We start from the raw sequence: 24,783 nt of genomic DNA, 5'->3' as shown, positions 1-24,783 counted from the left end.
TACTAACCATGTGGAGAGTTGGGAATTAATTGTTGTAAAAGGCTAATCCTTGATTAAGGTCATCCCAAAGCCTGTGGGTCCAGCAGGAGAGACCTTTGATAAGATTATGGGTGTTAAAACAAGGCTAATTGAATATTGTTTTTTGTAAGAGGCAGACTAGCAGCATTAAGTGTGAATGTGCATGTTTGTCGTTGAACTTTCAATTCATGTTTTCAAATTCTGTTTAACAAGGAAAAGCACCCAACAAAATTTAAAAGGTTATGGTGGGTTAACATCTGAATATGACTAGAAGAAATTTCTCAGACCAAAATTTTCACCTTATGCTGCCAATGTTGGTGATTTGCATAGTCAAAATAACTGATCTTTGAAAATAAATAAATAAGGTCTGGAGAGATGACTCAGCAATTAAAAGCCCAATGGCCCAGGGCTCAACATCCCAGTACCAACCAGATACAGATACACAAAGTAATGAAGGCATCTGGAAGTTTTTGCAGTGGCAAGAGGCCCTGGTGACCCCATTCTCTCTCTCTCTCTCTCTCTCTCTCTCTCTATCTTTCTGCTTGCAAATCTATAAATAAAAAAAAAAATGTTTTTGAAAAAAATAAATACTCTCACCATCCCACTTGATAAGAAAATGCCTATAATGGATAGTTAACTGACACCATGGTCTGAGAGATTCAGCCTCTCATAAGACCTGCTCACAGGAGCAGAGAGCCAGAAGGGAGAAAAGAGGACCAGAAAGAATGGGAATGCTGTAACATAGTGCTTGGAACACTTCTAAAATAACAACGTGGCAATCTTCTTCTGTCCCATGTAAAGGTTTTTAAGTCCCTGTCTCCTGTTACCCCTCCCCCACCACCACCACAGACACCCTACTTCAGGAGAACTAGCTAAGAAAGCACACCAGACATTACAGAGAAAAGGTGGTGAGGCCTGACGTCATAGCAGAGCTCTGAACTCTCATGATGATGAAAGCAGAGAGCATTCAGCATGGAATTTTTGTGCAGAAATGCAAACGGGTTCAGGCGTGGCAGCATACACCTTTAATCCCAGCACCCAGTAGGAAGATCACTGTGAGTTGGAGGCCAGCCTCAGATTTACAGAGCAAGAACCAGATCAGCCTGGGCAAGAATGAGAGCCCACCTCGAAAAATAAAAAGAAATAAAAATACATGAGCTCTCAGAAGCACTTGGCAGCAAGTGCTTTCTTCATTCAAGCTGTGGGGCCAACTGCTTTCCCCCAACTTCTTGTCTATTGTCTCATTAATAGCACCTCTCTTTATTTTGACATGTAATTTATCCTCTTTCTCTATTCACAATTTCTAATATTTTCTTTCCTACTGTTTCTCAGTGATGGTGATTCAAAAATAATGGATGCCCATAGATGTGATTTTTTTTTAAATTTTTCCAGGTAGCCCAGGATGACCTGTAGTTTCAGGGTGGATTTGAACTCACAGCAATCCTCCTAACTTTGCCTCCCTATTGCTGAGATTAAAGGCATGCATCACGATGCCACGCAAGAGTGGTGTATTTAAAATGGGGTTCACTCTCCACTCTGCATGCCTGCCTTCCCCCCATTCTGTTGACCTTTCTTTTCCCCTCCAGTTGAACCTTACATTCCAGAAAACCCATCATTCATCATAGGAACTTCAGAAAGAAAAAAAAAATATATATATAGCTGTAAACAGTTGTGGCTAACAGAACACAGGAAGCATTTTGACAGATAAACTTTGCGGTCATAGGGGTTAAAAATATGAAATACTGGGGCTGCAGAGATGGCTTAGCAGTTAAGGTGCTTGCCTGCAAAGCCTAAGGACTCAGGTTCAATTCCCTAGTACTCACTTAAACCAGATGCATAAGACTTGTTTTCAGTGGCTGGAAGCCTATTTTCTCTCTCTACCTGCCTCTTTCTCAAATAGATAAATAATTATTTTTAAAAAGCATGAAATATCCAACTAGAACATGGTGGCACACGTTTGCTATCTAGCTACTCAGGAGGCTGAGGCAGGAGGATCAAAAGTTCAAGGCCTGCATTAAACGGTGAAGTTCGAGGCAATACTGGGCAACCTAAAGACACTACAGTCGGGGGAAAAAAAAAGTTCAAACCAGGGCCAAAGATACAGATCAATGGTAGAGCGCTTGCCTGGCATGTGTGAGACCCTAGGTTTAATCATTAAATAAATGAATAAGTAAAGCAATAAAAACAGAAAACTCCAAACTTTACCATGCCCGGCTCTTTTTTTTTTTTTCCACCTAGACAAACCCAGAGCCTTTTTTTTTTTTTTTTTTTTTTTTGCCACAGAGTTACATACCTAGTGTTCTAATTGCATATTTATTTTTTAATTTTCCAAGGTAGGTCTCCTAGCCTACCTGACCTGGAATTCACTATGTAGTCTCAGGCTGGCCCGGAACTCACAGCGACCCTACCTCTGCCTCCCAAGTGATGGGATCAAAGGCGTGTACCACCACATCAGGCCCGAATGTATATATTTGTCTTATAATGACAATGGGAGTCACAAGACTGCCACAACACACAATAAACTGAAAACCTAGTAACTCATCCGAACACAATGACCCTGAATCACAAAAACCATTTGGGGAAAGTGAATGCTAGCTGAAGTAAATCTTTTTAATATTTTCAGTTTCCATCTGGGAGTGGTGGTGCGCATCATTAATCCCAAAATTCTGGAGGCTGAGGTAGGAGAATCACCAGCCTTGGACTACAGTGAGTTCCAGGTGAGCCTGGGCTAGAGTGAAACCCTACACCTCAAAAAAAAACAAAAATAAATAAATAAAAATTTTTCTCTTAACCCTTAAGGATCATCAACAGATATCATATCCATACCGTCCATCTATTCTGAGCCTTGGTTTGGAGGACAATGAAAGTCTGTTGGAACACTGCAGTGTGACCATCATGTCCTTCGTCATGGCTCACGTCTTCCTCTTTCTGGACTGACTTGTACAGTTAGGACATTCTGATAAGATGTACAAAAATGAAGGCAAAAAAAAAATGGCTTTAACTTATATAGAATGAACGACAGCCCTTGCGTTGCTTGGCGATGTGGGCTGCTGTGCTGAGCTTGGACTTGAGACTGACGCCCAGTGGCGCTCATCTAGCCTGGCATGGCAGCCAGCCCTTCGGTGACCCTCGCCGGCAGTGAGAGGACCCCAGACCGCCTAAAGACCAGGATGAACAGGCCTCACCCCGCAGCAGGAGGCTCTCAACATTACAAACTATTTTGGGTTGTCTGTACCTTGGGCACGCCCCAGCCTCCCAATTACTTCCTACACAACAGGTTAACAACCAAGTTCATCACCAGGTTACTGACTCTATACTTTGGGGTCAATTACCAAACAATTTTGGTCAGTACATGACTGGCCAAGAAACAGTACTATTCAGTTGCCCACTGGGAGCTTCCTGTCAAAACACCATTTTATCAAGTCACAAGTGATGAGACCCCAGGTGCAGTGGAGGTCTCCCACCCAGCTGGGTTTCTAGGGACGTCCGAGGGAGGCTTGGCTTTGTAACGGGTCTAACGGCCATTGGCCTTTGCATGCACAAAGGAATAAGGTTCTTTTTTATGCCAACTTCAGAGCCTGCCTACTGTGCAAGGATGCTACCAGGAAACAGCACCTGGTGGGTAGATGGACTATTGCCAAGTTGGGGAAACACTGTACATTGTTGCCAAAAAGGTCCAGCTCTTTGGTGATTTTGTGGGCGGCCCTGAAAAGGGCCTTTGTTGGTGGTGGGGGAGGGCGCGGGGTGCTCAGCCGCCGAAGCCGTAGAGCGTGCGGCCCTGGCGCTTGAGCGCGTACACCACGTCCATGGCCGTGACCGTCTTGCGCTTGGCGTGCTCCGTGTACGTGACGGCGTCGCGGATCACGTTCTCCAGGAAGACCTTCAGCACGCCGCGGGTCTCCTCGTAGATGAGGCCCGAGATGCGCTTGACGCCGCCGCGGCGGGCCAGGCGCCGGATGGCGGGCTTGGTGATGCCCTGGATGTTGTCGCGCAGGACCTTGCGGTGCCGCTTGGCGCCGCCCTTGCCCAGGCCCTTACCGCCCTTGCCGCGACCTGACATGGCTACAAAACCGCTCGGGTGGCTTCAGAGCGATACAGCCCTGCTTAAATACGTCCTTGGCGGACCTGATTGAGATCCGCTGGCGTTGGCGCGGTTTTCTGCATGAGGTCATCAGGGGGCGGAGCCAGAAGGACTAGTCTTTAGAAATGCCACGTTGTGATTGGCCGGAAAACACAGCCTTGTGCGAGCGGCCCGGTCCGGCGCAGTTCTCATTGCGCTGCGTTGTTTCTGCGCAAAATGAAAGGCTTTTTTCGAGTCAGTTACGCTAAGCAAATATGACCCCACGTCACGTTTGTTTTTATTTGCCCCTTGTTACTAATTAACTAAGTAATGGTTCCTTTATGGTTTAAGTTCAAATGATGTCTAAAATGGAGTTGGTTAATGTCCAGGGACTTCTTTCCGTGCTGTAAAAATTCTCAGTTGGCCCGGGGGTGGTGGTGCACGCCTTTAATCCCAGCACTCGAGTCAGAGGTAAGAGGATTACTATGAGCTCAAGGCCACCCTAAAACTACAGAGTAAATTCCAGGTCAGCCTGGGTACAGTGAGACCCTACCTCGAGAAAACAACAAAAAATTTTCAGTTGGAACCAAGGCACTTGGAAGCCTCTGTGGTGTTCAGGTTTAAGTCTGCTCCCAACAAAGCTCTGTTCCTAAAGGTGTGTTTTTCCCCCCTTCTTTTTAATAATTTGAGAGAACGTAAATATGGATATGCCTGGGCCTGTTGCCACTGCAACGGAGCTCCAGATTAAGGCACCACTTCATGGCATCTGGTTTCTCGTGGGTACTGGGGACCCTACCTCAAATCTGTGAGATCAGTTTATTTATTTATTTATTTATTATTATTATTATTACTTTGGTGGGAGGTTCGAGGTAGGGTTTCACTCTGGTTCAGGATGACCTGGACACTGTAATCTCAGTGGCCTCGAACTCACGGAGATCCTTCTACCTCTGCCTACCGAGTGCTGAGATTAAAGGCGTGTGACACCACACCTGGCAGATCAATTTATTAAATCACCTTATGAAATGGTCCAACACTGTTCCAAGATTTTTCCAATGAAAAAACAATTCTACCCTCCCCAACTTCAAAGCCAGCTGTGATAGGGTGAATGTAAAACATCTCCATCGCCTCATGAGTTTTGGACTGTCTCCAGCTGCTGGAGCCTTTGGGTCATGGAGACTTTTAGGTTGGGACAGGCTCCCAAAATGGGAGTTACCATGTGGTGCTGACAGAGGCATAAGGAAATGGGTTATACACGTTTCTCAAGAAACCACCCAACCATTATCCCTTCCTTACCTGACAATGACACCTTCCCCTCTCCCCCCTTGCCCGCCTAGGTCATGATTTCCTACTCCTTATCTTGTGGTCACAGTTCAGGTGTCACACCCTGGCTATCTTAGGTCTCCTCTAAAGAATTTTTTTTTTTTTTAACGTTTCCCTTCCTCACCTTCCCCCAACTGCAGAGTCCTATAAAATCTCTGCTCTTGGGTCAGTCCTGGCAGATAGTTTTTCCCAAATAACAGCTTTCATGTTTGCTGCAGAGCGGTTTTGGTGGTCCCAGTCACTCCGAACCTTAGAGACTTGTGCCACGGCTTACTGGCCCAACCCCGCAGAGTTCTCTGCTTCCTCCCTGCTGCTGAGATGTGATGCGCAGCTGTCTGCTCCTGCAAAGGACATTCATGCCAACCTTTATAAGGGAGTAAAGTTCACCAAAGTTTGAAACATGAAGCCCCAAAGAACGTTTAAGACCTCCCTTAAAGTTTAGCAGACTTGTCACCCACCCGTAGTGTGCCCCACACCTCATCTCTGCTCAACGTGTTAGCAGGCAACCTGCCAAGTGTTAGGCCATCTTAGTCATGTGAGTGGCTCTTAAAAGAGCCTTTGGGTTCATTGGACACTAGCTTGCTATGTTATACCCTATCTTCAGCTCACTTCTTGGACGTGGTCTTCTTCGGGTTGGTCTTCTCTAGGGTCAACTTGGGCCTCCCAGTTTGGGGATTTGCCGCCCTGACCTTGGCGGGGCTCTTGCGCTGTTGGATGCCCTTGGCCTTCCTCCCTGTCTCGGAGGCAGCCTTCTTCGCTGTGGTTTTCGGCTTCTTGACACCCTTGTTGGCCTGGGTGCTCCTGGGCGACTTCCTGTCCTGGGACACGCCCAGTTTCTTTGGCTTGGCAGACGTGGGTTTTTTGGCCTTGCTCATCGTCTTGTCGGGAGAGACCTTCTTGTTGAGCCTGAAGGAGCCACAGGCGCCGGTGCCCTTGGTCTGCACGAGGGTGCCCTTGCTCACCAGGGTCTTCAGGGCCAGTTTGATGCGGTTGTTGTTTCTCTCCACGTCGTAGCCAGTGGCGGCCAGGGCCTTCTTGAGCGCGGCCAGAGACATCCCGGCTCTGTCCTGCGAGAACGAGAGGACCTCCGGGATCAGCTTGCTTACCGGGAGGGGCGGAGCCTCGGCACTCATAGGGGCCATATCAACCTGCCTCCTCCCTCGCCTTTTGCATGAAGAGTTCTCTTGGCAGCCGATGGGCATCACGCTGGTGCCCCCCTTCCCTAACATCCCTAGGTGCGACCGAAGCAGACTGGAAGAGTGGGGTGCAAGTGGACCGAGTGGTTGGCACCGCCTCCTTTTATAGGGCAGGGCGTGCTGTGATTGGTGCGTCATCCAGGCGCCTTCCCCCGCCCCTCAGGGAACTGCATTTGTGTTTCTTTGACCCCCTAAAAGTGGAATACCCCAAATCCACTTGCTGCAGAATGATCCAGCTCCCGTGGCCAGGTGACCTCCAGGGGTCTGCTAGATCATCTGCTGTTTTACCTTTAAATCACAAGTTGCTTAGCATGCCAAAACTAATGCCAAAGGCCCCAGATTTGCTGCCAAGGTTGAGGGAAAGTAAACAACTTCCTGCTTTCCTTTTGAATTTCAAAAGTAATATTTAGCAGAAATATTACCCAGTTTCTCCCGAGTGGTCTTCCATACCTGTGACTTCTAATTAGTGAAAAAATAAATTGTCCATTCCCCAACTTTTATTGAAATTATTTATATGCGTGACGGAAGTAACACAGGGGTCTTGGCTATCTCGCTGCAGAAGTAGAAGGTGTTTCTAGAATTATGTAAAAACTCTAGGGGTCACCTGATTTAGGGGAACACAAATAAATACAATCCACAAAGCATATGACTTTTCTATGATTAAGGCACTCCATAGCTCCTGGAACTTTAACAGAAGCCTTGTAAGATGGGGTAATAAGAAGGGCTTCACATATGGCACCTGCCTGGCCAGAGTCTGGTCCAGTTTGCCCAGACTGAGTTTTGCTTCTTTCATTATCTGAAACACGCCGAATGCCCCTGTCATTATGTACCCGCAGATTCATCAGAAACAACCTCTTGCCCTAATGAACTGTCCACTATGAAGCTGGAGCCTTGGCTTGCAGAGTCCGGTGGAACCCATGGATCCAGGCTGTAACAAAGCTGGGCCAGTAGGTAGGGCTGCAGATGTGTTGGGGAAAAGTTCTTGGAAGAATGCTGCCCTGAGCTTCTCCTGGGACTGGCTTTTGTGACATGTCTGGAGATAGTCTGCTCGTGGCAGGACGGGGTGACACATGCAGATGCCCCCAGGACTTGAGAGCCTGAGACAGGATTATCGTGAGGCTGGTGCAGCAGCACGTGTAGGTGCTCTCTTGAAGTTACATTGCACAAATGACTCAATTTGTGACCTGGTTCAAACATTAAGCAAAGTTTAAAGTTTAAGTTTAAAAAAAAAATTTTTTTAAAGACGGGCTGGGGCAATGACTCAGCAGTTAAAATTAAAGTTGCAAGGCCTGATAGCCCAGGCTCCATTCCGCGGTACCCACATAAGGCCAGAAGCAGAAAGCAGTGGATGTGTGTGGAGTTCTCTGAGGCTCTTGTGTAACTATATTCTCTCTCTCTTCCCAAGTAAATAATGTAAAAATCTCTTTTTTGTTGTGTTCTGGTTTTCTGAAGTAGGGTCTCACTCTAGCCCAGGCTGACCTGGAACTCATGATGCTCCTTCTGCCTCTGCCTCCCAAGTGCTGGGATTAAGGGTGCGCACCATCACACCCAGCTAGAAATTATTTTTTTTTTCAAAAATTTTATTATTTATTTATTCATTTATTTGACGGAGAAGCAGATAGAGACAATAGGCATGCCAGGTCCTCAAGGCACTGCAAATGAACTCCAGTGCCACCTTGTGCATCTGGTTTACGTGGGTCCTGGGGAATCAAATCTGAGTCCTTTGGCTTTGCAGGCAAGCACCTTAACTGCTAAGCCATCTCTCTATCCCTAACAACAAAACTTTTTTAAAATTTACTTTTGCTTTCTTCTCTTATCTTAAAAAGAAAAATCTCCTTTTGTAAATGAAATGGTTTATGGGGTACACTGTTCAAGGTTAGGGATATTGGGACTGTTTTGGCCTTACTAGCTCTTGTGAGACTTGTTTATGATACACTGTTGGAATTCTTCACTCAGCCAGGGAGAAGCAAATAGTGAACCTTGGGGGCGGGGTGGAGGTGAGGTAAGGGGTTTCTGTCCCTTCCTGTGTCTCTTTAATTTCCCTGTCTTCCTATCCCGCCTCTCCTACAATCCAGGTTTGAACGGAAGGAAAACCCACAAACAGCATTTTGGGAAGAGCACTACATGTTTGTATGAAGAACCATGGACCTGTCTGAAGGTTGTTTTGGTGGGTTGCTTGGTTGGTTGGTTGTTTCCAGATGGTCTCATTCTAGCCTGGTTGCCCAGGAAGTCACTCTGTAGGCCCAGGCTGGCTTCAAAACTCAAGGGGAATCCTTCTAACCTCATTCCCCAAAGTGCAGGTATTAAAGGTGTGCACCAGCTCACTGAGCCTATCTGAAGTCTTAAGGAGAAAGTGTTGGCTTTGGAGGTTTTGCATAAACATTTTTTTTTTTAACTTTCTCATTCACTGACAAGACACAGAGACAGAATTTGAGGACAGCCTGGGGCTACAGAGTGAGTTCCCCCTGTGGGGTTCCCCAGAGGGGTCCCCGCTCAGGGCTGTCTACGCGACCCCAAAAACACTCACGCAGGACGCTCTCAATGCAAACCGCACGAGGTTTATTGATTCCGATGCATCCGGGCTCAACACAAATTTCCTCTCGCAGGAAGAAAGGTGAAGAGCCCCTAGCCACGTGTTTGGTCAGCTTATAAAGGATGAAAACCATAGGTATGCAGAGTCATAGTGGCTTTTCAGCCGTGGGTTCCCCTGATTGGGTGGGGCCTACGAGGTGGGCTCGTGAGGGTCCCTCTGATTGGGTAGGGTGTACAAAGGGTCAGGTCCTCATGGTATACTTTTTACAAAATGGAGGTAGTTGCATACTTTTTACAAAATGGAAGTAGTTGCAAAATGGCAGTTCTGTGATTCAGTGCAGTAGCAAGCAAGCCATATTACAGAAGCTTAAAAAGGCAAGTTAGCAAAGCAGCTAGACAACAGGGCAGCAGAAATAGGGCAACTTTTATCCTTTCACCCCCGGGTAGCCAAGGCTGGAGTGAAAGCCTGGCCCCCAAAAATTATAATAAAACACCACACACAGATAGCTGTGCCAGGTTTTTTTTTTAATATCTTTATTTCTTTATTTATTTAGTTAGTTGAGAGGGAGAGAGAATGGGCACTCCATGGCCACCAGCCACTGCAAACAAAGTCCAAATGCTTGCACCCCCTTGTGCATCTGGCTTACTTGGGTCCTGGGGAATCAAACCGAGGGCCTAGTCCTAAGCCATTTCCTCAGCCGCCTCCCCCTCTTTCTTTTTAATAACACAAGGCATCACTACGCAACACAGGATGGCCTTGACTTCCTGATTGTTTTGCTTTACCTCCTCAGTGCTGGGATTACAGTTGAACACCATTGTGCCTGACAATTATTTTTCTTAATGTTTTTCCGTCTTTCATTGTTTTTGTGGCAGTCCTGGAGGCTGAACCCAGAGCCTGAGGTATCTTCCCAGCCCAGGCACGCCATTTGTTTTGACAGCTTCTTTGGTTCCTCTCTAGCAAGGTTGACAGTGAGTGCCCAGGTTCTTCTGGCTCCACCTCCCACTGCTGAAGGTGATTTGGGATTACAGTTCTACGTAGGTTCTGCAGAATTGGACCTGGGCCAGCAAGGTTGATCCATCTCACCATTGGAAAGGTTTTTCCATCCAAAAGAATAAAAACTGCAAGCTGTGGTGGGGCACTCAGGAGGGAAAGGTAGGAGGATCACCATGAGTTTGAGGCCAGCCTGGAATTAAAGAGTGAGTTCCAAGTAACCCTGGGCAAGAGTGAGACCCTATCGTGGAAAAAAACATAAAAAGATGAGCTGAAGTGATGGCTGAGTGGTTACGGTGCTTGCCTGCAAAGCCTAAGGACCCACGTTCAACTCTCCAGGTCCCACATAAGCCAGACACACAACGTGACACAAGCACACAAAGTCACACACGTGCACAAGGTTGTACACGTACATATCTGGAATTTGATGACAGTGGCTGGAGGCCCTGGTGTGCCAATTCTCTCTCTAGCTCTCTCACTTAAAAAAAAAAACAAAAATAGAAAAAGTTTTTTTTTTAAAAAAACAAAGAAATAAAGCTGGGCATGGTGCCGCACACCTTTAATCCCAGCACTTGGAGGGCAGAGGTAAGAGGATGGCTATGAGTTCGAGGCCACCCTGAGACTCCATAGGTCAGCCTGGGCTAGAGTGAGACCCTACCTCAAAAAACAAAAAAAAAAAAAAAAAAAAAAAGAAGAGGAGGAAAAGAAGAAAAACACTAGTTTATGTATGAAGATGTACAGTTTGTATACTTTGGGCTGGAGAGATGGCTTACTGGTTAAGGTATTTGCCTGCAAAGCCAAAGGCCCAGGTTTCATTCCCCAGTACCCATGTAAAGTCAGACACACAAAGTGGCACATGTGTCTGGAGTTCATTTGCAGTAACTAGAGGGCCTGGTGTATCCATTCTTTCTCTTGCCTTTTTCTCTCTCTCTCTAAAATAAATTAAAATGTTATTTTTTTTAATTTTTAAAAGTGGGGCTGGGTTGTATACCCATGAGGCACTTCATGGCCAGAAGACTCTGGAAGCAGGAATTCCAGGAAATGTCAGCTCTCGACACCAGAACTCCAGGAAATGTATAGTGACTGTTGACATTGTCACAAAAGGTCCCCCAAAAGGGCAAGTGGATGACATGCCCTCATCACCGTGGTGGGATTTATACATTTCTGAGTAATGATGGAGAGGGAGTTAGGTCCACTACAATGGAGGACAGATCATCAGTGTGCTCAGCCTGCGGTGATTTTTAGAAAAATGAATAAACAAGAGTACAGATCCTAAAAAAGAAAATAAATAAATAAATAAACTAATTAATTTAAAAAAAGTGGGGCTATAGAGATGGCTTAGCAGTTAAGGCACTTGCAAGTGAAGCCTCAGGATTCAGGTTTGATTCCCCAGTACCCACATAAGCCAGACGGTGGAGGCCCTGGCATGCCTTTATCTCTATCTGCCTATTCCTTTCTCTCTCCTCTCTCACAAACAAAATATTAACATTGACTTTGTGTGTGATATATTTATTATCTGTACATTACATGTACGGGGTCATTTCATACATTTACACTCACAAAAGAGATACTAGGAGCTTTTCATTATCTACTTACATGTTTCACAAATTTCTACAAGGAACATTTACTATTTTCATACTCAGGGGGGAAAAAGGTTTTATAGCTAATGCTTGTTTGTTCTTCTTTTAGGCTTTAGGCTTGAGGCAATGCTTGTTGGTTCTTCAAGGTTTAAAACTACTGCCCTTGGGCTGGACAGATGACTTAGCAGTGAAAGCACTTGCCTGAGAAGCCTAAGGACCTATGTCTGAGTCCAAATAAGCCAGAAGCACACGGTGACACAAGCATGCAAGGTCGCACATGCGCACAAGATGGCACCCGCGCCTGCAGTTCGATTGCAGTGGGCCCTGGCATGCCAATTCTCTCTCCTTCTCTCTCATAAAATAATAATAGGGCTGGAGCGATGGCTTACCAGTTAAGCGCTTGCCTGTGAGGCGTAAAGACTCCGGTTCCAGGCTCAATTACCCAGGACCCACATTAGCCAGATGCACAAGGGGCGCACGACTCTGGAGTTCTTTTGCAGTGGCTGAAGGCCCTGGCGCGCCCATTCATATTCATTCTCTCTCTCTCTCTCTCTCTCTCTCTCTCTCTCTCTCTCTCTCTCTCTCTCTGCCTATTTCTCTCTCTGTCACTCTCACATAAATAAATAAAAATAAACATTAAAAACTTATTTTAAAAAAAGTTTTTTTTAGAAAAAATACTCCTATTGGACTGTAGAGATGGCTTGGCAGTTAAACGCTTGCCTGTGAAGCCTGAGGACCCCGATTCGAGGCTTGATTCCCCAGGTCCCACGTAAGCCAGAAGCGCAAGGGGGCACATGCATCTAGCATTCATTTGAAGTGGCTGGAGGCCCTGACACACCCATTCTGTATCTAGCTGCCTCTCTCCCTCTCTGTCTGTCACTCTCAAATAAGTAAATAAAAATTTAAAAAACAAAACCATTTTTATCTTGCAATATCACTTATACCCACTCTTATTTGGGAGATGAAACAGCATCCTGCAATGTCACATGGTGGAAAAAAATATGGCTAAAGGTTGCTGTTCCGCCTGTCAAAAGAAACAGTCACTTGTGTTCACTTTGTAATTCCTCAGGTGCTTGTGACAGCTCAGCCCCCCCACCCCCACACACACACACAACACACCACTGACCCACTGCCTGCTGTTGCTTCTGCTCTGCCACTGCTGCAGCCCTTCACTGATTCTCTGGCTCCTCATTCCTCACCCTTTGCCCTTTTTATCTAAACACTCCCCAGTTTGAATGTGTGACCTTGGTCCCCTTCCTAGAACCCTCTCTCACACAATGTGGACTGGTGGGGCACACCTTTAATCCCAGCACTTGGGTGGGAGAGGTCGGAGGATCCCAGTGAGTTCAAGGCCATCCTGGGATTATATAGTGAATTCCAGATCAGCAAGACCCTACCTCGAAAAATAAAAAAAATGATAACAAAAATGAATAAAAACATTTCAGTCAATAGCAGTCTCTGCCTGCTTGTAAAGATAGGTACTATTACCACTATGATCATGACAAAATGAGGACTGACAAAAGCACAGTAAAACCCAGCTTCAAGTTTCGAGTAATAGCAGTGAGCTAAACTGGGAGACAAGCCTGGAGATTCCTGCACCTACAGCTTCGTCAGTAAATTAGCTTATTTCTTTGTGTAAGACAAATCAAATTCATGACAGAAAAGGGGGTGACACCTGCAAGCTGTTTACAAGCAGGACATTCCATTTGCAAGTTTCAAACAATACTCAATGATACATAGCTCCTGAGCTCTTCAACCTGCTCTAGTAGGTGTTAAAAAGCCCACCCTGCAGGAGGGCATGTATAGTTCACCCTCCCATTGCGCCTAGGACTGTTTCCAGACCAGAAAACTGGAGGTTGTATCAACCCCATGTTCTTATAAAGCTTAGCTGCCAAACTGCCCACCTTAGATCTGTCTTTGTGTGCGAACACAGCCCCCTTCGTGCACAAGTAGGTGGCTCTGAAAAGAGCCTTTGTGTTTCGGAGGCCGCCTTTGGCGCCGGCAAAGTCTACTTGGAGCTGGTGTACTTGGTGACGGCCTTGGTGCCCTCGGACACGGCGTGCTTGGCCAGCTCCCCGGGCAGCAGCAGGCGCACGGCCGTCTGGATCTCCCGCGACGTGATGGTCGAGCGCTTGTTGTAGTGCGCCAGGCGCGACGCCTCGCCCGCGATGCGCTCGAAGATGTCGTTCACGAACGAGTTCATGATGCCCATGGCCTTGGACGAGATGCCCGTGTCGGGGTGCACCTGCTTCAGCACCTTGTACACGTACACCGAGTAGCTCTCCTTGCGGCTGCGCTTGCGCTTCTTGCCGTCCTTCTTCTGCGCCTTCGTCACCGCCTTCTTCGAGCCCTTCTTCGGGGCCGGCGCCGACTTAGCTGGCTCTGGCATGATAGAAGTTTGAGTCGACACAAACACAGTAAAGTGTAACGATGGAGTTCAGATATTTATAGAGTACTTATGCTAATGAGGAATGAGAATTTAGTCTTACTTGATTGGAAGATGGAAGACCAATCGGCTATGCTTGCGCGACTGAATGCAAATTAAGTATGTAGTATATCCTTTTCTATTGGCCAAAGAAGCACGGCATTTGCAGCCAATCAGAGTGCTGCATTTACTGTCCAGGAAATGACTATACAGGCAGCTAGTCTTACGCATTTTGTTTTCTGGTCGGTACTGTTTGTTGACCCCACTTTTTTGACTATGTCTGGGCGCGGCAAACAGGGCGGCAAGGCGCGCGCCAAAGCCAAGTCTCGGTCCTCGCGGGCCGGCCTGCAGTTCCCGGTGGGCCGCGTGCACCGGCTGCTCCGCAAGGGCAACTACGCCGAGCGGGTGGGCGCCGGCGCCCCGGTGTACCTGGCGGCCGTGCTCGAGTACCTGACGGCCGAGATCCTGGAGCTGGCGGGCAACGCGGCCCGCGACAACAAGAAGACGCGCATCATCCCGCGCCACCTGCAGCTGGCCATCCGCAACGACGAGGAGCTCAACAAGCTGCTGGGCAAAGTGACGATCGCGCAGGGCGGCGTGCTGCCCAACATCCAGGCCGTGCTGCTGCCCAAGAAGACCGAGAGCCACCACAAGGCCAAGGGCAAGTGATTTGATAGGCCACTGAACTTCCGGAAACCCTTCTTTATTTACCCAAAGGCTCTTTTCAGAGCCCCCACTGTTTCAAAGAAAGAGCGGAACATTAAATTACAAACAGGCAATCCATCCTCAAAAAAAAAAGTATATATATATATATATATTTATGTATGTATATGTATATATGTGTTATTATATTATATATGTATGTATATATGAAAGGATCCTCTGTAGAAGGTTGAAGGCATGGTGGCTGGAAAACAAATGACTACCTTCACTACATGGAAGCAGTTTTGTTTTTTTTAAAGGTGGTTTTGTTTGTTTTTTGAGTATGAGGCAGGGTTTCATGTAGTTCAAGTTGTCCATGAATTTCTCATGTAACCAGAGTTGTCCTTGAAGTCCTCACTCCACCTCTCAAGTGCTGTGACTACATAATTTGTCACATGCCAAGAAAAAATGTTTTCTATATTTGCTTTTAGAAAAAAAAATTGTCTCATGTCACTAGCTTCAAACACACTATGCAAATGACAATGGCCTTGGATTCCTGGTCCAACTGCTTCCACCTCCCAAATGCAGGTATTGCCCATTTGTGTTTCCTGGCCTGGCTTCTTGGGTATTTTTGGTTTGGTTTGGTTTTTGGTTTTTTGGAGGTAGGATCTCACTCTAGTCCAGGCTGACTGGAACTCATGCTGTAGTCTCAGGCTGACCTCAAACTCATAGCAATCCTCTTACCTCTGCCTACCTTGTGCTAGAATTAAAGGCTTGCGCCACCACGCCCAGCTTGGGTGTTTTTAAATGATTGTGAAGAGCAGCTGGGCTGGGGTGAGGTCCCGCCTTACTGTGCTTGACTTCTCAGGGCTCTGCTACTCAGAGTACATTTTTCCACCTCGGCCTGTCTTTCAAGCCAAGAATTTGACTTAATACAAGCCTTGGGATCCTTCTCCTTTTCTTGGCAAGTTGCCTTGAAAACTAGTCCCCAAATTGCTAGGTGTGTGACCTTGGCGTAGACGCCTGTCTCCTGTTCCCTCTTCTTCCTGTGCTTTGCTCACCATGCGACGAAAGGAACCCAGTTTAGTGGGATGTGTTCAGAAATTAGAATACAACACAGGCTGATCAAGACAGATGGCCCAGGAAGCCCATACTGCATGCCAGGCTTCTTCCTGTGTGCCCCCAGCATGTTAATTCAATTCACCCAACAATGGAATAAACTCTATTATAGATGATTTTTAAAATGTTTTTATTTGTGTATTTGAAAGAGAAAGAGAAAGAAACAGAGTGAGTATGGGTGTGCCAGGTGCTCTTGCCACTGCAAACAAACTCCAGACACATGCACCTTTTTGTGCATTTGGTTTTACATGGGTCCTGGGGAATAGACCTAAGCCATAAGGCTTTGCAAGCAAGTGTATTTAATTGTGGAACCACCTTCCCAACCATATTATAGATATATAGATATTTTGGTAAAGAAGCAGAGGAAAATAGAGTTTAAAAACTTGTCTGAGCCCTAAGGTTAGAATACCAGTATTCTAATGTTATTCTGTAACCATCATATCTTGAGAGATTATTGTGAAAAAACTGAAATAGTGAAAAAAAATCAATAGATAATGGGTAAGTCTATATGCCTAAAAGTTAATGTAGGTATCTGAGACTATGTTAAGAACTTGAGAAGTGGTAATTTTCCCCCAGAATCTGAAGAGAGGTAAATTTTTACACTGTGTTGACATAGTAAATCCACGGTGGGGAAAACCAACATGATTTTGATTTAGGGTGGGGAAGGTGAGACAAAGTAACTTGGTTTGATAAGAAGAAGGTTTTTGAAGGGCTATAGGATTTGACTTAATATAGAGTGGACAAAAATGAGTTAGAGAAGACTTGAGATCTGAATTCTGCTCTCTGGGTTCCAAGAACAAATCTTCACATTTATTTGGTAGTGAATGGTGCATTGGGAATTTTGTTAACCCTGAAGTTTTCTTCTTCAGAAAGATCTGCATAAGGTCAAGACCCCATCTTGTGGAATGGTAGACAGTTGTCATTGATTCATGCATCATAACAGACTCTTAACAAATGTGCACTGGATAACTTTTGGCTTGAGTAAATCAATGGTCCAACAACCAGGAAGCATTGTGTGTTAAAGGGCCCATAAAGTACACAGGAGCCTGAGGCTGCCAATAGCACCTTTTCTTTCCAGTAAAAAGTGCCTTCCTTGACACACACCTTTAATCCCAGCGCTCGGGAGGCAGAGGTAGGAGGATTGCCATGAGTTCGGGGCCACCCTGAGACTCCACAGTGAATTCCAGGTCAGCCTAGGCTAGAGCAAGACCCTACCTCGAAAAACCAAAAAAAAAAAAAAAAAGTGCCTTCCAGGGCTGGAGAGATGGCTCAGTGGCTTAAAGCTTCTTGCTTGCAAAGCTTGATGGTCTGGGTTTGATTCCCCAGTACCCACGTAAAGCCAGATGCAGAGATTAGCACATGTATCTGCAGTCTGTTTGCAGTGGCGGGTGGCCCTTGTGTACCCATTCATATTTTCTCTCTTTCTCTTCCTTCCTCCTCCACTCCTCTTCCTTTCCTTCCTTCCCTTCTCTCTCTTCTCACAAACAAATTTTTTAAAAATCACAAAAATAAATAAATGGCCTTCCAGCTTGTGTTGGGGTCCTGTATGGAAAGCTTCATAGAAACAAAAGGACAGGACTGGAAAGATGGCTCACCATTCAAAGCCCTTGCTTGCAAACCCTGAAGGCCCAGGTTTGATTCTCCAGTACTTACATAAAGCCAGATGCACAAAGTGGAACATGTGCCTGGAGCTCATTTGCAGAGATCAGTAAGAGGTCCAGGAATACCCATATTCCTTCTGTCTGTCTCTGTCACTCTGTTTCTGCTCACATCATGGGTTGGATCTGATGTAGGAGAGACAGCTGAGAGCCTATCCCTATAGGCAGGGCTTCCACACAGCTCCGTCTCCAGCATTCTTCATGTCACCGTTTACATCTCAGCATCCTAGCTACGCCTGGGGCAAATGCCTGAGTGCACAATAAATGCTGCACAACCTCATAAGTTTCCAGGCCTTGAGCCAGCTCTCTGTCTACCTTGCCTCAGAAGTCTTGGGGAACACTACTTACTCAGGAGCAAGCTAATGAAAGTCTCCCACCCAGATCTCCCCATAACAGAAGGTAGCCAGACACCAGAGATGGAAGTTCAGATCTGGATTTTAATGAGACTTGAGACAAAGATGGAATTATAAATTGGGTTGACAAGGTGCCCTAAACAAGACTGATCAGTTTACTACAGTTTCTCCCATTTTAAATTCCTGTACATCTAGAAACGATCAATGCAGCATTATCCTTTGGGGGGAGCATCATTTAACTTTTTTTTTTTTTTTTTATGTAGGGTCTCGCTCTAGCCCAGGCTGTCCTGGAAACTCACTATGTCATCTCAGCGTGGCCTCAAACTCACAGCAATCCTCCTACCTCTGCATCCTAAGTGTTAGGATTAAAGGCGTGCATCGCCATGCCTGACAAATCCCTATATCCTTAAAAAAAAATTTTTTTTTTTACTTTATTTATTTATCTAGGATGGGTGTACCAGGACCTTCAGCCACTGCAAATGCACTCTAGACACATGTGCCACCTTGTGCATCTAGCTTAAGTAGGTACTGGTATATCAAACCTAGAACTTAGCCTTCTAGTGCCTTAACTGCTAAACGGTCTCTCCAGCACCCCCTATATCTTAATATTGTACTAAAGCAAGTAAGATTAACAAGATGGGGAAATCATGAGGTGGGGGAGGGAAAGATCCGTGAATAAAGGCACTTGTTTGCAAAGCCTGCCAGCCCAGGTTCAATTCCCAAGTACCCACGTAAAGCCAAATCCAAAGCAGTGCACATGTCTGACACTCATTAGCAGCAGCAGGAGACACTGGTGTGCCCATACACCTGCCCCCACACACAGCTGCTAACAAGTACATTAACTTTTTCTTTGTTTTGTGTTTTCTCTTTTTTTCTTTCTATTTTGTGTTTTTTTAATAAAGGAATTTTTTAAAAACCATCTCCTATATGCACATATGGGAAAACTTAAAAAATAGAAGCCCATTTTATGATTTATCATTCATACATGGGTGTGTATAGAGTAGGTCTGTGTATTCACATGCATGTGTGCATGGAGAGCCCCAGGCCAGTGTGGGCTGAGTTCAGCTGCTCTTCACCTTACTCACTGAGACGGCCTCTCGCTGAACCTGGATCTCATCAATTCAGCTAGACAAGCTCACCAGCAAGGCCCAGGACGCCCATCTCCACCGCGCCAGTCCTTGATTACGCTTGCATGCGTGCCGCCACCCCAGGCATTGTGTATTGGTACCAAAGATTCCAACGGAAATCTTCATGCTTGTGCCCACTGAGCCATGTTCCCAGTCCCAGAAATCTATTATTTTAGAGAAGGATTAAGCGAAGCCATGGTAAAATTCAGAGAAACTGGAAGACAGCATACGCACTACAAAATTAGATGAGTTATTGGTCTGAGTGTAGCCATAGAGGAAAAAACATCCTCCCACCCATGACATTGCTGCTGTGAGACGAGTTGTAGATTGGGCATGGTGAGGGAATCTGTGAATCCTGATTCTGAAAGAAGACCGGATACTGAGTCCTAAACTCTTCAGTATATGACACGCATCTGTCGGAGATTAAATCCTCACCAGCACTCACCTTTCTTCTTCCTTTCAGAGTGCCTTAACTAAATGCTGATTGGAGCCGGGCATGGTGGCGCATACCTTTAATCCCAGCACTCCGAAGGCAGAGGTAGGAGGATTAATGTGAGTTTGAGGCCAGCCTGAGACTACATAGCGAATTCCAGGTCAGCCTGGACTAGAGTGAGACCCTACCTTGAAACAAAATTGCTGATTGGAACATTCAAAAAGCACAGATTTATTTTCTCCACAGTTTAAGTCTCTGAAAGCGTCAGATCACTGTGCCATTGTGGTTGGCATCTGGTGAGGCTCTCTTCTATCTTACTGATGGCCTCCTTCTTATCGGGCATCTTTCCTCAGGGTGTGAGTAAAGAGAGCTCTGGTCTTTCTCTTTTTGTATGAACACAAGCCCTGTGGATTCAGATTCCCATCCTATGGCCTTTAACCTTGCTTGCCCCTGAAATGCGATGTCTCCAAATAATAACATTAGGGTTTAGATTTCCAACATAGAAATTTTGGGGGCATAACCCACTACTATATCTCCGCTCTGACCTGGCAAAAATCAGTGGCCTTTTCCCATGCAAAATATACTTAGCCATCCTAACAGTCTCCAAAGGTTTAACTCATTCCAGCATCAATCTTAAAGTTTACAGTGGCACTTTATCATCTAAGTCAGGTATGGACAAGACTCAAGATACAGCTATCCCGAGGCAAAATTCTTCTCCAGCCATGATCTGTAAAATCAAACTAATCACATGCCCCAAAAATACAACTATGGGTTAGAGGGTAGACATGTCCATCCTCAAAGGGAGAACTAAGAAGGAAGGGCTGGAAGTGGTGATGCACACTTTTAATCCCAGCACTCAGGAAGGAGAGGTAGGAAGATCGTCATGAGTTCAAGGCCACCCTAAGACTATATAGTTAATTCCATGTCAGCCTGGGCTAGAACAAGACCCTACCTCAAAATAAACAGCAACAAAAAGTAAAAAATGAATAAATAAAGATATGAAGAAAGCTATGTGGTAGTGCATGCCTTTAATCCAAGCATTTGGGAGGCAGAGGTAGGAGGATTGCTGTGAGTTCGAAGTCAGCCAGAGACTACATAATGAATTCCTGGTCAGCCTGGGCAAAAGACCTTACCTGAAAACACATCCCCACCCCACACCCCCAGAAAAAAGAAAAAGAAAGAACAAAGAGGTGATGGGTTTTCAGCAAGTCTACAACCTGGTGAAGCCAAGTCCCATGTATCTTTTCTTTTTTTTCTTTTCTTTCTTTCTTTCTTTCTTTCTTTCTTTCTTTCTTTCTTTCTTTCTTCCTTCCTTCCTTCCTTCCTTCCTTCCTTCCTTCCTTCCTTCCTTCCTTCCTTCCTCCCTCCCTCCCTTCCTTCCTTCCTTTCTTTCTTTCTTTCTTGTTTGGTTTTGATGTTTCGAGGTAGGGTCTCACTCTAGCCCAAGCTGACCTAGAATTCACTGTGTAGTCTCAGGGTGGCCTTGAACTTACGGCAATCTTCCTACCTCTGCCTCCCGAGTCCTGGGATTATAGGTGTGAGCCACCACAACCTTCTTAGATCTTAAATTTGAAAACACCTTCCTCCAGGCCCACTGGTTTGGCATTGCCACCTTCATGACGTTGAATGTGGCTAACCCCTTCTCTGCCCAGAGTCCTGACCAGGCAGTTTGGTGCCCAGGCAGCGCTTTGCCAGGGCTAACCCCAGAGCTGTACAGGACATCTTTCTACATTGAAGAGGAGTCAGCGTTGCCTCTCACATCACTCCCCACCCAAATCTGTGCACTGGAGCCAGATGAGGAAAAAAGCAGCTGTAATGTTCCTGAGATTGTCTTGGCGGTCACTGTCATTTTGTTGTTGTTATTGTTTGTTTGTTTGGGGGTGGGTATTTTTTGTTTTCATGTTTGTTTTCCCGAGGTAGGGTCTCACTTTAGCCCAGGCTGACTTGGAAGTTACTCTGTAAATCTCCGGCTGGCATCAATCTCACAGTGATCCTCCCAAGGGCTGAGATTAAAAGCACACACACCATCCCTGTCCACTTGGCCATCTTTCCCTACTCTTGAAAGACAGCAAGATTGCTCTATGGTCTCAATGGGTAGAATTTTTAAAAAAATAACAACATCCTTCCCTCCTTCCTTCCTTCACTCTGTCCTTCCTTCCTTCCCTCCCTCACTCACTCCTTTCTTCCTTCTTTCCTTTCTTCCTTCTTTTTTTGGCTTGGCTTTTCAAGGTTGTGTCTTATTGTAGCCCAGGCTGACCTGAAATTCACTATGGAGTCTCAGGGTGGCCTGGAACTCACGGTGATCCTCCTACCTATGCCCCACAAGTGCTGGGATTAAAGGCGTATGCCACCATGCCCAGCTTTTTTTTCTATTTGTAAATTAAACGGTCAGTTTGCTGGTATAATCCCTCCTCTCTGTCTCTCTCTCTCTTGCTCTCCTTGCAAATAAATAATTATAAAAGAAAAAGAAAAGCTTTTGGGTCTGGGGAGCTGGCTTACCAGTTTTGAAGGAGCTTGCTTGCAAAGTCTGCTGACCTGGGTTTGATTCCTTAAAACTGATGTAAAACCAACTGCACAAAATGGTGCATGCATCTAGAGATCATTTTCAGCAGAAAAAGGCCCAGTGGCCCCTATTCATTCATTCATTCTCTCTCTCCTCTCACAAATAATTGTAAAATTTTTGTATTATTTATTTATTTACTAGAGACAGAGAGAGAGAGTGAGAATGGGAGCACCAGGACCTCTAAACCATTGCAAACAAACTCCGGACACATGTGTATCTGGCTTACCTGGGACCTGATGAATTGAACTTGGGTCCTTAGGCTTTGCAGGCATGTACCTTAATGGCTAAACTATCTCTCCAGCCCTCAAAATATTTTTGTGTTTATTTTTATTTATTTGTTTGAAAGCGAGAGAGAAAGAGGCAGACAGAGACAGGGCGCTCCAGGGCCTCCAGCCACTGCAAATGAACTCCAGACACATGGGCCACCATGTGTATCTGGCTTACATAGGACCTGGTGAATCAAACTTGGGTCCTTGGGCTTTGCAGGCATGTGCCTTAATGGCTAAACCATCTCTCCAGCCTTAAAAATATTTTTTGTTTATTTTTATTTATTTATTTAAAAGCGACGGACAGAGAGAGAGAAAAAAGGCAAATAGGGAGAGAGAGAATGGGCGCACCAGGGCCTCCAGCCACTGCAAACAAACTCCAGACACGTGCGCCCCCTTGTGCATCTGGCTAACGTGGGTCCTGTGAAATCAAGCCTCAAACCAGGATCCTTAGGCTTTGCAGGCAAACACTTAACCACTAAACCATCTCTCCTAAAAATATTTTTTAAAAGAAGAAACACTTTCTGGAACTGGGGATATGGATCCGTGGATAAATGTGCTCACTGCAGAAGCCTGGATACCTGATTTCAGAACCTCAGACCCTGGGTACAAGCCATAACTTATAGGATGCTTCTATAGTTGAAAGCAAGAAGGGAGGTTCAGCTAGAATTTTCCCATGGCTCATGGACCAGCACAGCTGTGAACAACAATGAGAATAACAGGAGAATGTACCTCAAAGGAGGTGGCAGACAGGACTGAAATGCAGTAGTAGTCCTAGGACCTCCACCTGTGCACTGGGCACACATGTGGACACACATGAGCTTCCCCACCAGGCCTGGTGGTCTGCATGCGGAATCTCCGTGCACAGGAAGTCAAGGCACAACAACCAGTATTTCAAGGTCACCTTTGGTTACAGAGCACTTAAAGGCCAACCTGGGCTGCATGAGACATTTTCAACAAAAGAAGGAGAAGAAGAGAAGGAAAGAGAAGAGAGGAGAACGGAAAGGAAAATTAAGAAAGGAAAGCTTTTTCGACTCCTACAATCTAGATAAACAGTTGTCCAAATCTCAATGTTCTGGAACAGCTCCCTTTTTCAATATATCTCTTCCCTCTAGCATTTTATTATAAAAGGGAAGGCGGACCTAATCTACAGGTTCCAGGCTTTGCTTAACAACCTGCTAAGATCTTATTTTCTTGCTTGTCAGATTTTTTACCAGCACTATGATAGAGTCCTGCCACATTTTCTCCTGCTGTATAGCTGAACACATTCATCCCCCTGCAGACTTCACCACAATGGGCCTTAATATTCGTGCAACTGGCTTTTCCGCTCTCTTGGGCTTTCCCTTCTTTCTGGGTGCTCTTCCGGGGCTGGTCTGCCCTGTCTGCACTACTTTGCCATGCCTCCGAAAATTGAGGAAATCGAGGATTTCCTGCTCACGGCCAGGCGGAAGGACGCCAAGTCTGTCAAGATCAAGAAGAGCAAGGACAATGTAAAGTTCAAGGTGTGCTGCAGCAGATGCCTGTGCACCTTGGTCATCACACACAAGGATAAATTATTTGTAAATCATTACATATAAGATTAAAGATACCAACTAATATAGAAAGCCTTCCTTTCTCTGCTTTCTGTTTAAAAAGGGAGCCACGGCCAGGGCCGATCATCCTAGCTATTTAGGAGGGTGAGTCAGAAAGGCTGAAAGTTCAAGGCCAGCAGTTCAGGTAGACTAAATGTCCAGCAAAGCACTTGGGAGGAGGAGATAGGAGACTCAGTAATCAAGGTCACCCTTGGCTACGAGGGGAGCTCAGACAAGCCTGGGCTACCTGAGACCCTGACTGTAACACACACACACACACACACACACACACACACACACACACACACAAGACTCAAGACCATGTAGTAAAACAGAACAAAATTCTGATCAGAGTTTTTAACATCAAGGAGTCTGAGGCTTAATTTATCTACATCTTGCTTGCCTGTTCCATTGGACTTTGCCCCGTTAAATTGAGACCCTTCCTGTCTATTCAGTGAAAGGCCCCAGCACTTCCCAGAAGGCCTGGCACTTACTGGACACACAGCATTCTGGGTGAAAGATTCACAGGACAGACTTCTCGGCCCAGAAAGAAGCCCTTTCATCATCCAGAGCATTTCTGAGGTTTTGTATGAAAATGTTTGCTTCCAGCATGAGTAATATATTACTTACTCACCTGGCCTGCTTTTGGGAACAGGGAGCTTGGAGGGGAGAAGCATCAGTTGGTTTTGTACACTCTGCTTTTTGCTAGTTTCTGTACTATCCTTTCCAGATTTCGTGTGTCATACTAAACCTAAATTCTCCCAAAAAGCCTTTGATTTTTTTTAAATTTATTTGCAACCAAAGAAAAATAGAGAGAAGAGAGACAAAGAGAATGGGCAGGCCAGGGAGATGAATTCCAGATGCATGCTCCACTTAGTGCATCTGGTTTTATGTGGGTACTGGAGAATTGAACCCTGGCTATTCGGCTT

General features: G+C 45.7%; 4 protein-coding genes across 5 annotated transcripts; 1 reads left to right on the top strand and 3 right to left on the bottom strand.

Annotated features, from left to right (window-relative positions):
• Window positions 1–3,766: 3,766 nt before the first annotated feature.
• On the bottom strand, window positions 3,767–4,081 carry LOC101594823 (histone H4). The gene has a single exon (XM_004670907.3). The coding sequence runs from the start codon at window positions 4,076–4,078 to the stop codon at window positions 3,767–3,769; it is 312 nt and encodes a 103-aa protein (XP_004670964.1). The 5' UTR covers window positions 4,079–4,081.
• Window positions 4,082–6,003: 1,922 nt separating this feature from the next.
• On the bottom strand, window positions 6,004–6,600 carry LOC101594538 (histone H1t-like). Its single transcript, XM_004670906.2, has one exon. The coding sequence runs from the start codon at window positions 6,598–6,600 to the stop codon at window positions 6,004–6,006; it is 597 nt and encodes a 198-aa protein (XP_004670963.2).
• A 7,085-nt stretch (window positions 6,601–13,685) lies between these two features.
• Window positions 13,686–14,096, bottom strand: LOC123454094 (histone H2B type 1-C/E/F/G/I). Its single transcript, XM_045132218.1, has one exon. The coding sequence runs from the start codon at window positions 14,084–14,086 to the stop codon at window positions 13,706–13,708; it is 381 nt and encodes a 126-aa protein (XP_044988153.1). The 5' UTR covers window positions 14,087–14,096; the 3' UTR covers window positions 13,686–13,705.
• Window positions 14,097–14,398: 302 nt separating this feature from the next.
• Window positions 14,399–14,875, top strand: LOC123454088 (histone H2A type 1). 2 transcript variants are annotated; one of them, XM_045132211.1, is made up of 2 exons: window positions 14,399–14,479; window positions 14,585–14,872. In XM_045132211.1, exons 1-2 carry the CDS (start codon window positions 14,399–14,401, stop codon window positions 14,789–14,791), a joined length of 288 nt encoding a protein of 95 aa, XP_044988146.1. In that variant the 3' UTR covers window positions 14,792–14,872. The 2 variants fall into 2 exon arrangements, with proteins under 2 accessions (XP_044988146.1, XP_044988145.1); XM_045132210.1 differs by having other exon boundaries at window positions 14,399–14,875.
• The last annotated feature ends 9,908 nt before the right edge of the window (window positions 14,876–24,783 follow it).

Source organism: Jaculus jaculus, chromosome 13 (genome assembly GCF_020740685.1).
Source record: "Jaculus jaculus isolate mJacJac1 chromosome 13, mJacJac1.mat.Y.cur, whole genome shotgun sequence".
In the NCBI taxonomy this organism is placed as follows: domain Eukaryota; kingdom Metazoa; phylum Chordata; class Mammalia; order Rodentia; family Dipodidae; genus Jaculus; species Jaculus jaculus.
Note: the sequence above shows the minus strand (reverse complement) of the source record. Positions and strands in the feature narration are given on the sequence as shown.